Below are 14864 nucleotides of genomic sequence, written 5' to 3' on the forward strand. Positions count from 1 at the left end.
TTTTATTAAAACGAAAACAAATTAAAATATAATATTACTGGTTCACCATGTAATGTGAATTCGTCCTGTGAGCACATATACATTGAGAAATAATTAGGTGAATACAGTGAACCTTTTTGAAAACCTGTGAAAGCAAAAATGTGAATATTCTGTTGCAAAAATATTTCATTGAACTTAAAAAAGTATTTTTTAAAGTAAACATAATCATGAAAGAGTGTAGCCTATTGCTAATACAAAAATAAAAACTGGAAGATTCAGGGTCATACTTGTTCAAACCTGTTTTAACTAAGTCTTCCAAATAAAAAAAACAATAAAAGATCCTGTGAAAGTTCTACAACGAAGTCAGTAAACTAAATAAATACCACAGTTAAGAAAGGATAAATCTGTGTGTGACTGTTTTACATAAATAGATAATATTTTCAAAAAGTGTTTGAATAGAGACATCTATTTCTTCTTTTTGTCAGTGCTGAAGATTAGAAGTCAAAAATGTCTAATGAAATTAGTAGAGAAGATGTGTGCCTCTTTTACTGCAATAACATTCACATAAGCATTCAATGTTTAATATACACGCTTCAAATGTGAGAATATAAAAGAAGAAGTTTGCTACTTTGCAGTGGATGTAGAAGCGGGCAAAATAAACGATGACTGCATTCTGTTAGATAAAAAATATTGAAGACAAATGTGATAAGTTTTATTACGGATATAAACATCCAAGATGAAATCGTGCGTCAGTTTCAGAAGATGCGTGACTGTACTATATGAAACAGTTCATAATGACACATTTCTTAAACAATTAATAAAATATTCTTGCAAAAATATTTTAAGTTAACAACATTGTTTGTGAATAGAAAAAAAATTGAAATGTGTTCACGATTGAAAGAATCCAACAATTGATAGAATTGTGATTCATTGAATGATCTTCTCAGTATTCTGTAGGTGTATTACATACAATGTGTAAAAACGAATGGTATGATCTGATTTTTTTTTGTGAGTGTAAAAACTGACAACAAATGAATCTTATTGTTGTAATTGTCTAAGAAAGTTGAAAAATATTTACTATGCAATAATTTTAAAAATATCTTTTGACAATGATGCGAATAAAGTGGTAAATGTTGCAAAAGATGAACTGAAAAACAACAATACAAAATGAAAATTATGTACAACCCAATTCAAAATATTGAAAGATACACCTCTGCTACAATTATCATTATAGCAAATAAGTGTCTATAAGTCTTGAGGAGATGATAGCATCTGTTAAACGTTTCATAATGTAAGAATGAACAACAATTTTACTAAATATTATAAGTGATAGTAAGATGTTCACTAATAACAAATTTAAGTTCCTATAAACAATAACCACAAAAAACACTGGTTTCCAAAGTTTACGTATGTTAGTTATAAATTGGTAATACTTGTCTTCATACAAGATGGAAATTTTGTTTGCCAACTTTAATTCCCGGATATATTATATTGTACTCTCAACTCATCTTGTTCTTCTCATAAATGACCATCTGATATTCAGAGGTTAGTTTGGTTTGGAAAATTTACGCATCACCATTAGTACAACAATTTTGATGTCCAATGGTAAAATCATCACATAAATCCTTAGCCTGTTTTAATAGTTGCTCAGGATTCTTTTTAATTCATACCTGTAGTTACGAGGATAATCAGCCCTAGCCTTACCGGAAATGATAGCCTTGAGAAGACAATAGATATTTCTTTCCATTGGGGTGGTACACTTTTTCCAAAACAGTGGTATAGTCCTCATACTTGGCCTATCCATGGGTTCGACGTGAATTAGCAATGTGGATCTTAAAATTCACCTTCTTCCCAAGAGGAAAAAATGTTCGTTACTATTCAATACATTTTCTACGGTATACAACAATATATAGGGTTGTTCAACTATGTTCTATGAGACATATAAAGACTTGTTCAGCCATGAAGTTGAGCTCTCATTTGTTCTTCCTACAACATTATTCTTATCATTGTCTTTGAACAAATAACGTATTACAAAAATCAAATATTGCCTGGATATAGGATTCAGGATTTTTTAAAATTTCATTTTCACTTCTACACTTAATACTTATTTCCTTTCCCTTTAGCACACTGCACGAATAATTACAAAATGTTGCCTGTACTATTTCAATTTGTTTGGTTTCTTTCTTTCAGGCTTGGCTTGGTGATGTGTGTATGTGTGTGTGTGTGTATGTGTGTATGTAGGTTTATCTCGATATAATAAACGGTTCTGCGAACTCGAAATATTTTAACAACCGGTTAGCCTGAACTGGTCCGGACCGGCTGAATAGCACAACTAGCTATAGTAGACGCAAAATTTAAAGGAAGCCATACGGTAACTAATCAGTACTTCGTATAAAGTTGCCACATGCGGAATAAGTTGGACGAAAGTTTGAACGAATAATTAGCAAAGAATTTTAGGAATGATAAAAAAAGATGGATCAAAAACTGCAATCTTGGTCAAGCTTTTTTAAAAATGATAAAAAAAATCAAAAGATTACGATCTTATCCAATAATTAGTTTTTGGATCAGGGGTCACAAATTTTGAACGGCCCTAAATGGAGTTCTCGTATTATTTTTTTCACGGAATAAGCATATCATACTGAGTTAACTAGTGGTTTGGTTTTGGCTAGATTACATGGCGTTCTTCAGATATAAGGCCTACAAGAAAATTTTTGACTGAAATATATTGGATCTTTTGATATATATATAGTCGAAGGTGCAGCAGCATTAATCTACCAGAGAATAGTGGACCAACACAACGTTTGGACAGCTTACAGCATACGTCTCATTGCTTAGTTCTACACTGCCTAAGTTTTGAGACTAATGTAATAACCCCTACACTATTAGTTGTGTGGATTTTGTACGTCAACTTAAATTATTTCTGTAGTTACAATGACTTTAGCAATTGGGACATATGAGTGTGGAAACAACACACAACCTAACCTAGTCTATGAAAATCAAAAATAGGCCTAGTTGTCTTTCGCTAGGAAACACTTTTCCATGATGAGTTACCTCCCCCATGCGATCCGAATGTTAGGAAGAGATTGTCTTCTAGATGTCAAGAGATTAGATTGTTTTCTAAGACAATAGTGAATCATAAATAACTAGAGGAAGATTTAAACCATAGCGACTTCCATGCATTTAGTAATAATTCTGCATTTGCTAAGGTGACCTGGGAAAATTAAAATAAACTACAATAAAACATAATCAAAAGTAAACTAGATATTGGTTGCTTCTATTTAGCAATTTCTGAAAATATTTTGGTATTTTCAGCAGGGTTATTTTGTTTAAAACAAATGATTAAAACTTGGCTTAAACAATTGATTTTGTATAAAACAAATTTTGTGTACGTCTTAAACATTTTGTTTTAAACACGTGTATTTTAAGGCTTGTTTTAAACATATGTTTTTTTTTATTTTATTTTATTTTTGTAAAAAAATCTGATAGAGAAAGAAAATTGTCAAAAAGTGCTTCCCATTCAGACAATTATTTTCTTCCCATGTGAATGTTTTGATTTCTCGTGTCTACAGCAGGTCAGTGTGGTGAACTACAATTTATCTTCTCTCTTTTTTCCCCTTATTTTTAACATATATTGTATTGTTTAAATGCTTCTCAGTTAACTTGCAAGAAAGTGTCGTTGTCGAAGGTTGGACTACTTGTAGAACTGATATTAAAAAATAAATAAAATAAGTATCATTGAAACAATTTTTTTGTTGTATTCATAAAACAAACAAAAGATTATTTGCTAAATTGCGGTTCTAAAATTAAAATATTGCAGGCATTCGTTGCTACAGTACAGGGTATATGATGGTTCTCAGTCTCCGTGCAACTTGGAATCGTTTAAAGTGAGTTTTACGGGAAGAAAAATGGACATCATTTGGAGAAAATTTGTTAAAGTAACTCAAACTCCATCAGATGAGAAAACGACCATACGAGCTCGTTGCAAAACGTGTAACAAAGAAGTGATTCGTTTAGTTCAAAGAATGAAGAATCATTATGAAAAATGCAATGCTGTTAAAAAAAAAAACTGGAAACCCAAGAAATGGTAAAAGTGTTAATCCGAAAATTGCTTCTGATGATTCTAACGTCAGTGATGTGGCTGAGGTACAACTGGGGACTTCTGATAAGAATTAATTCTGTATCACCAATTTCTTTTTCGTTATATTATGAAAATTGTATTGCGCCCCTCTCCACAACAGTTCTAAATTTTCTTCAAAACTTTACACCTTAGCATAGCTTGTATTAAGGGACCAAACGAAAAAGCGCAAGGTATAGACGTTTCCGCCCCGGAACTAATCATTAAAGTGTGGTACTTACTTTAACATCAATGCCCAACTTCAATGTCTGTTACAATTTGATCTCAATTTGTTCCTCTGTCTCTATGTATGCACCACGCTACAGGGCGCAATTTTCGGCCTTTTAACATTAAATTTGGAGGGTAGAGGCATGAGACGTCGGAATCTACTGTATAGATTTTGACTGCGATCCGACTTAAAATTTGAAAATTAGTGGTTCGGATCCAACTTTAAACAAAAAGCCCTGTCTCATATAGCCTTCCTACTGATGCAAGACTGTAATCAATCAAACTAAACAAACGCAATTTTATACGTTTCTAACAAACTTCGGTTGCAGGATAAGTTTGGTTCCAACTCAGTTTTTATAAAATATTTTTAGATATGGGGCGTTCAGAGCAGAAGGGAACCAAGTCCATCTTCAGAAAGGTTCTCTTTTGCTCATCAAACGTAGTATCTTTATAGCCAAGGGTACGAAATAAATTAAACAAAAAGCACGTGAAAGGGTGTGGACTATAGTTTCGTAGGGAAACCGTAGACTAGACAAGGACGTTGATGTAATGGGGGAGGAGGGCTAATTTCCCCCTTCTTGCTTATAAATTTAAGATATTAACATTATATTGTGTACGCTGCAGCGTGGGAATGATTAACAAGTCAAGCTCCGAATGCCATAGTCAATGATGCATAATTACCTTAAATAAATGCAGTGTGTGTCCAAAAGAATACACCGACGGAAAACGTATATTTTCACAACCACGAACCCGAGATGAAAGAAAGAAAAACTACATGACAAGGTGCAATCTAGAATTTTATATGATTATCTCTAGAGAGGGGCGTATGTTTAGATGTCATCCGTCCTCTACCCTGAATTTCAGATTTTGGGGGCAGTAATGCAGATTTAGAAAACTTTTGCTGAGTAAAGTCCAACATAAAAATTTTGAAGTCCTTACACCTAATAAATACGGATTTTTATATGTTATAATCCATTTCCATTGGCCGTAAGTTGCTATTGGCCTATATTGCTCTCTTGTATATTTTTTGGTGGATCAACTTTCGAGTTTCGGGCCTGCTTAAAATTCTGGGTATTGGGCCTAAACAACTTTCCAGGTTTAATCATCTGTATGTTCTCCGTATTTGTTCGGTGTAAGGACCTCCAGCTTGTTCTGTTGGACTTTGCTTATCAAAAAATTTTTAAAACTGTCTTACTGTCCCCAAAATCTGAAATTCAGGGTGAGAATGGGGGTAGTTGCCCTCCTGTTTCACTAACGCCTCTGTCTAGCGGCTGTCATATGAAATTATCCCACGCCCTTTAGCATGGTTTTAATTAAATTTGTGTTGGACTCTTGAATATCGTGTTGAAAGATATTAAACGGTAGAACGGTAGAATACAACAACAAGTTTCACCTTGTAAAATAAAAATGATTTCTTTTATTTAGGAAAGTATTTAATTAAATAAAATCAAGAAATGATATTTGTATATATGTATTTGAATATAAAGATATATAAAATCTTACAAACATAAGTATAGAAAATTATATATATATATATATATATATACATATTAGGGCGGAGCGAAAAATCATTTTTTATATATCGAAGACGCAATAGTGCGGAAAAGTTGTCAATTGATGTTGGTAAAATACTGTAAAAATTTCGTTGCTGAAATCGAATATCTTCGGGTGGCGAATCGCCAAAAATGATTTTGTGTCTTTATAGGGTATGCAAGCCCGCCGTACACATCAATCTTTTGCGTTTCTATGGTAAATGAACAAAAGTATAACCTACATTTCTTAAGTTAAGTAAATTTAAATTTATGAAATGTTTTCTCTATGATTTAGGCACATTTTGGATCACACACTAGTCAATTTGATCAAAATAACAATATACTCAATACAAAATACATATTTCTCTGCACCTCTCTGCTTGTTTCTGCGAAACGACCCAGGACGTACAAAACGGACGTGGGTCCCTCCTATGCCCACCCTACCATCCATACACTTATGTTCAAAATTAGATCTTTGGTTATTTGCAGAGCATAGTTTGCCTTTGTTTCTACTTTTGTGTTTACAAATCGGTATTTTTAGTTTGTCTGATAAAACCATCTCTACCACAAACTGCTGCAGATGCTTCTGTTACAAGTTTCACGCAGTGTTCTGTACTCGTAATGTGACAGGAATATTTTAAAGCTCTTTTTATGACTGGATGTTTACGGTTATTATTGTAGATTTGAAGTTCTTTGTTGGAAAATAAGACAACGCTGGAGGATGCCTCACTTAAACTGATTCCCAATTAATAAGGTCTGTGTAATCATTTGCATTGAAATTGAGCTTTGGTAGCATACATTTTTTACATGTGACTCATTGTCTTCTTTAGCTGGTCCTCCTCGTTTCGTCTTTCTACTGATACTACTGTCATAATATCTACTCTTCTCATTCCAAGCTTTTCCCATTACGTTGACTATCTTTCTTTAGGTCTCTTTTCTGACGTGAAGTCTTTCATCGTCAACCGTAAAAAGCAATATATTCTCCGGGTGCGCGAAATAACAGTTATTTTGGATTACACACTTCTTGAACCAATTGCCGGTCCTTTTGTGGTATGTACCTTGAAGAAGTTCTCATTAACCACAAGTGTTTAGCTCCATCTTTACAAGTAGCGTATCTCTTTGCTGAAAACCAGCGACCTCCAGTCTCTTTCCTGTATAGAGTTTGATCTTTAAGACCATCAAAGTCAAGCCTCTAAGATCATTTCCTTTGGCCATTAGCACTTCCTTTTGTCCTATATTTTCCCTTTCTCGCCGGACTTTTGGGAATTCTATCATCTATACACCATTTTGTGGATCAATTACTCCAAAAGATTGCAATGTAGCTGTTGCTATCAAAGCAGTTGCACGATCAGATGTTCGAAATCGGTCAGCCAGCATACCGAGAAGTCTAAGGACATGTCGTTGCTGCTTGCTTCTTTTTCCCCTAATATTGTGTTGTTTTGCAGAGTAATCATCAACAACTGACTCATCGCCATCCTAAGATGATGTCTGGAGTTCATTAGAAGTACTCGTTTGTGATGTGTAAGAAGACTGTTGGCGGGTGGTCTCTCGTGATTTACTTTTAGTGCGTATGATTAGTTTTAAAGTCTCCTCGTAGTCAACTCACTCTATTCTGGCTACTCGTGTTGTTCTCTGTTCTTACAGAAATGTCCACTCCTTCCTAGGTATTTTCTTTCTTAATTCACATGAGCACATGGAAAGTTCATGTGATTTACAGGAACATATATCAAAAGACTTCGTGTAATTTTGTTTAAATATATCCATTTTTCTGGAAACTAGCAGAAGCTTTCGTTTTCTTCTCAGATTTAACAAACTTCTTATATACTTTCCGTGCAAAGCAAGTAGAATCTGAACTACACGTTCTAACGACAAAGTAGGGATGGAAGTTTTGTCCTAAACAGATTTCACACATTGAGCAACGTCTCTCGCCAACTTCTTTACAGATCGATCATCCCCTTTCTCATATTTTTCCAACTCTACCAATTGAAAATAGTGCTTCATTACATCTAATTTTGTGGGCAACTACACACCTAAAAGTTCAGCTGAATGTCCAAGCACGGGGTGAGTCGTTCCTAATCTTGTCCTTATTTTCGGCATGCTTAGAGTTTCAATATTGATATAAAATACATATCTCACACATGTTACATAAAGTTTAATTTACAGTACAAAAACAAACTGTTTATACACGTACCAACTACGCACAACGAAGTAAACACTAAAACGCAATGTTAACACTGCAAAATTACCTTCAAAAGATCGTCTTCCACACTAGAACAAAGTTATCGAATACTAACGTTGTTTTTTTCTAATACTGCTACTTTCAATTGGACTAGTCCAAATTGAATTCTTATTCAGGAGAGGCAGTTAAACTCTATAAAGCAGTACGAGAATTTTTAAAAGGAAAAAGTGTGTTGAAGGAAAAATTATAATGAACAATGAACACATTTGTCGGCATATTAATTTAATGCTAGAACCTTATAAGAAACTACAAGTACAGTATATGATATGCAATATTTTGTTTTGATAAGATGGACTATTTTATGGTTCCAAATCTGGCTAAGTCATCTAGAAATTATTTCTTCAATTTTATAGACTGCTTACGATAAGAAATATATTTAATAATTTGTTCATTTATTGTAGAAACACAAAATAAGTGATGTGTGCGGCGGGTTTGCATACCCTACAAAGGCACAAAATTTTTTTGGCGATTCGCCACCGGAAGATATTTGATTTCAGAAACGAAATTTTTACAGTATTTTATCAGTATCAATTGACAACTTTTCCGCACTATTGCGTCTTCAATATATAAAAAAGAGATTTCTCGCTCCGCCCTAATATATATATATTTGTACAAACACAGTAACATACACACACACAGAACTATAGAAAATAATATATACAGATAATATATATACATATATATATACACATACATATATATATATATATATATATATATATATATATATATATATATATATATATATATATATAATCACTTTGCAGCGTTTCTATGTTTTTGTAGTAAAATGTCCACTAATCAATATATTTCAGATTTTTTAATAAGTTGTTATATTTTTTCATTAAACAAATGTTAATTTCTTTTGTTACTAAAATGTGATTTCACATAATATTCATACACTTTGTCTCTTATATTTTTGCTGGTCGTAATTTTCCACGCTTCTGCTTTAAGTGTTAATATGTTCACAAGGAGACACCTATGGCCAAACTGATTGAAATAATTTAGGGTACACCCCTCACAAAGTAAAACTGTCTTCGGTTCTCACTTTAAAATACTGTCTTTAACACATGTTTCACTCACAGGGTCACGACTGTACTGCCATTGGCAGTGTTTCGTTTGCACATGCAAATCCATTGGGGCCTTTTGGGGTGAAGTTGCAAAATCCAGCGGTGAAACACTTGGTGATGGTGTCTCGGGTTGACACTCATCTATCTCATTGAATAATTTACAAATTTCTTCCTCCTCTTCCTCATTAAATAAATCAGGAGATGTTGGTCTTTCTTCTTCAGCAAGTGTCCACTTAATCGATGGAACTTGAAACTTTTGTTCTGATGTTCCTGCTGCTTGGACTGGTGAAGGTGTTTTTGATCCCACAGGCGAAATTGGAATTAGTATTGGGTCTTCTCTCAAATCAAATATTTCATCCTCTATAGTAACATCTGAAGAAGCTGGAGAAGAATATCAAATTTTCTCATCAATAAACAAGTCCGGATACTCTCTATTCGATTTGAACTTTTTCTTGGGGATTCAGCATACTCAAATGAAGAATCCCAGTCTATTTCGTTGTGAAGCTTGATTTCTCGCTGTACTAAACTGCCAAATGACTCCATGATGATACTATGCCAGACTTCTCATCATACCCCATATATAAGGAAAACTTTACCGACGACGTCATATCACGTGGTACTTTAAAACACTCCTCCTACATCATTTTAAAAATTTGGCATGTACTTTCTCAATTCTCTATACAATTTTCATAGGTATAAGGTGCGGAGAAAACATGAAATTACATTTCATTTAAGTTCTCATACATCATTCATTTGATCAAACATTCTTTTGAAACAGCACCATCAATGTTATTTACATTGTGCCACGATGATTCATATCTTACAAAGGTATTCCTTCAATAATGATATCATATCTTGTACTAATCAATCAGTTGTCATCTACGTACAAAGAAAAGGGTCAACACAGTTCATACTGCAAATCTTCTTTTGTATTTGCATTTGGTATCACATCAATGTGACAATCTTCTATTGTATTCGCATTCAGTGCCGCTCCATGTTTCAACAGGACCAAAAGTTCATTTGGATTCCCGTTCAGTGTCGCGTCATGTTCCACCATCCATGACGCCAAATTTCTTTTGTATTCTCCACTGACATTGTTTTATTTTCATCTCCCGTGCCATTAAACTTGCTTTTATTACTCTGTCGGTATTCTGTGGTGTTTATCTACCCCAATGTTAATCCTCTTTGTATTCTCCGCCGACAATGTCTTGTGTTCACCTAGCGCGGCGCCAGACTTCTTTTCTGTTGCCAATTAGCATAGGGCATGAGTCAACCTGTTCATTTACCACGACCTCAATCTTCTTTGTATTCTCCACCGACAATGTCTTGTGTTCACTTATCGCGGCGCCAAACTTGTTTTTATTACTCTGTCGGCACTCTGTGATGTCTGCCCGAAACGGCGCCAGTTTTCTTTTGTATTTGTCTAAATGTTTTAACATGCACCTGTTACCCGACTACGCCATCTTTCACTCTCTCCAAAAAGCGCGCGAAAAGTTCAGTTCATATCTTGAATTCACCAGCGGAAGACTACGAAAACCACGCTCTGTAAATGTACCAGCATGGGGTATCGTACCGGAGTATACGTATTCCGTACACGTGCTTTTTGATTTTATTACATCACAATCAAAGATTGTTCATCGAGTTTCAAGGGGAAACAATCCAATTAAGAAATAATACAAGAGAATAAAAGATACGATGCATCGAATTAAGAAATCCCTCATGAATAAAGTTTATTCATTCCCATCTTTAATATGATCACAATCAAAGATTGTTCTGAATTTGCTATGCAAATGATCGAATTAAATAATACGAACCAATTAAAATAATTAATATGATCACAATCAAATTTAACAACAAGCATTCTAGTATGCTCGAGTAATCATTACGAGGGATTAAAAGATACGATCCAGCACATATTCCGAGTTTCCTATAGAATCAACCAATAAAAATCACGTGATACATGTCAGTCAGTTTTTTCTAGAAACTGCTCCGTCTCTCCTAACACTCAACCTTTTTCCAGGAACCAGTCTATCCACCTAACGGTCAGGGTAATAAATCTACCTCCCCCAGGGACCTACCCCGGGCCGGGAAGGAAACCACAGACATAAAACTGGTTAGGTAATAAATCACTTAATCAAACAATAGGTGTATTCATGACGACTTATAGCGACTGGACTACTCTTTCTTTCCTTAAAATAAGCTACCATGTTTCTCAACCATATAGAACAACATACATAATTGTGCTTTTATATATTTTAAGCTTGAAATTCTTCGACAGAATTCGCGAAGAAAAAATATTTTGGTTCGATGCAACAACAAGAATTCCTTGTTCTCACACGATATTCAATTTTTCGTGGATATGGTGTTGGTCTGTTAATGTTGATTTTAGGTATTTGATAGTATCCACTTTGTCGAAAGTATTACTTGATATTTTACGTACCCATAATTTACAGTATTATTGGTCTCACAACTTCCATGTATTTAGTATTCTCTGCATACACTTAGGTGGCTAAACATAATCAAAAGTAAACTAGATATTACCTGCTTCTAATTATTAAGTTCTAAAAATGTTTTGATGTTCAGTATACGGCGATTTCGTAATCATTACCAATAAATTTTTGAAACAATATAATTGTTTAATTTATTTATTATTTTAATCAAATGTTTCAGGAATGCTGTAGAAACAGTAGCACAATAGCTGGAAACGTAGGTGGAACACCACCACTCATTTCAGAGAACAAAAGAAATTGTTTGTCCCAACTTTTCTTGCCTGTAGAAGAAAATCTGACGGGATGTGTGAAAACAAAGCACGAAAAGATTATCAAATATTATGACGTTTGAAGAAATTATTAGGTGTTGATATGTTGACCCTCTTCTATTTACAGTCAAAACTTTGCTACATATATATATTATAAGAATATTTTGAAATGATCATCTTGTGTTTTAATGAATATTCTAAAATTGCATCACAGTATTTTACTAAATCACATTTTCTTTCTGTATTAAATCGAGAATTAGTTTGCAACTAATAAGTATGAACAGAAGAAAAAAGATTTGATTTCTAGAAATATCATTTTACACAAAGCTCTGATGTCGCCATCGAAGTAAGAAGTGGCTATCAAAATTACTAAAACAAACACTCAATTTCCTTGTTTTCTATGAACTTCATTGTCGAGATCATCATTAAGTACATAAAAAAGGAGGTTATACTCACTGAGGAAATGACGCATACAGCAGGATGATAATCCGCACAGTTGTAAACTCACTCTTCTTTCCTTTCTTGCTTCTCATTTTGTCTGCTGGCAAACCTAAGAATTAAACTACTAATGATCAATAACAAAGATGATAAATTCGCGATATTGCATAGATGATATAACCAGTGATGCTAATCTAATTTTTTACAACCGTCTCTCTCTCTCTCTCTCTCTCTCTCTCTCTCTATATATATATATATATATATATATATATATATATATATATATATATATACAGGCCAATGGTAGATAGATAGATATAACTCACTTGTGACATGTAGCGACCTACACAGCATATAAATGGTGTGACGAAATTATGTTGCACTTCGAATGTGTTGGAAATGAGTTATCCAAGATAGATGGTTGTCAAAAAGTATTTAAAAGACCTTCATCCAGCAATGGATCGACAATTGTTAATAACGGTATGTATGAATTTCAAATATAAATAACCCTTACTACTTCACTCTTATGATCCCAGTTGTCATTCTTGATATCTGAGCATTTGAGATTAAGAAATAAACGTCTATACCTTCTTCCGAGAGTTTGTACTTTTAACCGTGTAGTTGTACGAATTTCTAATAAAAAAGACACTTAAAATAAAATTTATCATTCCCCGCCCTCCATTAATCTACTCGTATGTACATAACAAATAATATTCTTCAAATAGGTCAATTGTTTTTGGCTGTAAAAATTTGTATTCTACAAGTTTTCCCTTCCAGCTGGAATCTGCTATGCACACACTTTCTATGCTAATAGAAATACAAAAGATATAGAAATCTTATCTGCATGGCTTATTTTGGATTGTCGAAAATGGGTTCTACGTGAAGTTGCCACTACCCATTTTGTTTGTGGTATAAATTGTTTATAAATCCTGGATAAACGAAAATTTTATGAGAACAAACATGAAAAAAACGATCTGCACGGTTTAATTTTCAAATTCTGAAAATGGATTCTGCCAGGTTTAAATACATACTTTGTTTGGTTTCTTTCTTTCAGGCTTGGCTTGGTGATGTGTGTATGTGTGTGTGTGTGTATGTGTGTATGTAGTTTTATCTCGATATAATAAACGGTTCTGCGAACTCGAAATATTTTAACAACCGGTTAGCGTGAACTGGTCCGGACCGGCTGAATAGCACAACTAGCTATAGCAGACGCAAAATTTAAAGGAAGCCATACGGTAACTAATCAGTACTTCGTATAAAGTTGCCACATGCGGAATAAGTTGGACGAAAGTTTGAACGAATAATTAGCAAAGAATTTTAGGAATGATAAAAAAAGATGGATCAAAAACTGCAATCTTGGTCAAGCTTTTTAAAAATGATAAAAAAATCAAAAGATTACGATCTTATCCAATAATTATTTGGTCTAGGAATTAATTCGTGCGGTTGGTACGCACACATTGAAGCTGTAGTACAAACACAAAATACATAAATACCTTAAGAAAAGTATTGTCCATCGCTAGCCACCACTTTCGCCCATCTGTCAGGCAATGTACAGATTCCGTGGCGAAAGAAGTCCTCATCCTTGGAAGCGATCCAGTCAGAGACCCATGTTTCGATATCTTCTGAAGAAGTAAACCGCTGTCCAATCAAATCGTTGTTCATGCAATCGAACAAGTAGTAGTCCGAAGGAGCAACGTCTGGTGAATACGGCGGGTGAGGTAAAACTTCCCATCCGACATTTTCTAAATAGGTTTTGACCGGTTTTGCGACATGTGGGCGAGCATTATCATGTTGAACAATAAGTTTATCATGTCTGTTCTCCCATTCTGGTCGTGTTCTGGCCAGAGCTTGCTTCAAACGCATTAATTGTCGTCGATAACGTTCTCCATTCATAGTTTCACCCGGTTGCAGCAGCTCATACTACACCACACCTTTCATATCCCACCATATGCACAGCATAACCTTTGCACAGTGAATATCTCGTTTTGGTTGTGATGGACCTGGTTCACCTGGTTTCACCCAGGCCTTTTTTCGTTTAGGGTTCTCGTAATGGATCCACTTCTCATCACCCGTAATAATTCGATGCAGAAACCCCTTTCTGCTCTGTCGTTGAAGCAGCAATTCGCAAATGGTTTTTCGTCTTTCAACGTCTCTGTCTTTCAATTCATGTGGAACCCAATGTGACATCTTTTGAATCATTCCCATGGCTATCAAGCGTTTGGAGACTGTTGTTTGATCAACGCCTAATGCTGCTGCAAGTTGTTCCTGCGTTTGACACGAATCCTGCTCGAGCAATGCTGTCAATTCTTCGTCTTGAAATTTTTTTTGGCTGTCCAGCTGGCTCTTGGTCTGCCAAGCCGAAATCACCACTTCTAAACCGTGCAAACCACTTCTGACACTTTCGCTCAGCTAGAGCATGGTCACCATACACTTCCACCAAAATACGATGACTTTCAGTCGCACTTTTCTGCATGTTAAAGTAATGCAGCAGGACACCCCGCAAAAA

At 34.5% G+C, this 14864-nt stretch overlaps 1 protein-coding gene across 1 annotated transcript in view; it reads right to left on the reverse strand.

Moving 5' to 3' along the window:
• Positions 1 to 10219, reverse strand: part of LOC145687173 (glycine receptor subunit alpha-2-like) — a 190619-nt gene extending 180400 nt beyond the window's left edge. Inside the window, exon 1 of the mRNA XM_081760637.1 lies at positions 10077 to 10219. Coding sequence (XP_081616763.1) covers positions 10077 to 10219 — 143 coding nt within the window. The remainder of the gene's footprint in view (positions 1 to 10076) is intronic.
• Between the last annotated feature and the right edge of the window lie 4645 nt (positions 10220 to 14864).

This window comes from Thermobia domestica, chromosome 6, assembly GCF_964235325.1.
Source record: "Thermobia domestica chromosome 6, izTheDome1.hap1.1, whole genome shotgun sequence".
Lineage (NCBI taxonomy): Eukaryota > Metazoa > Arthropoda > Insecta > Zygentoma > Lepismatidae > Thermobia > Thermobia domestica.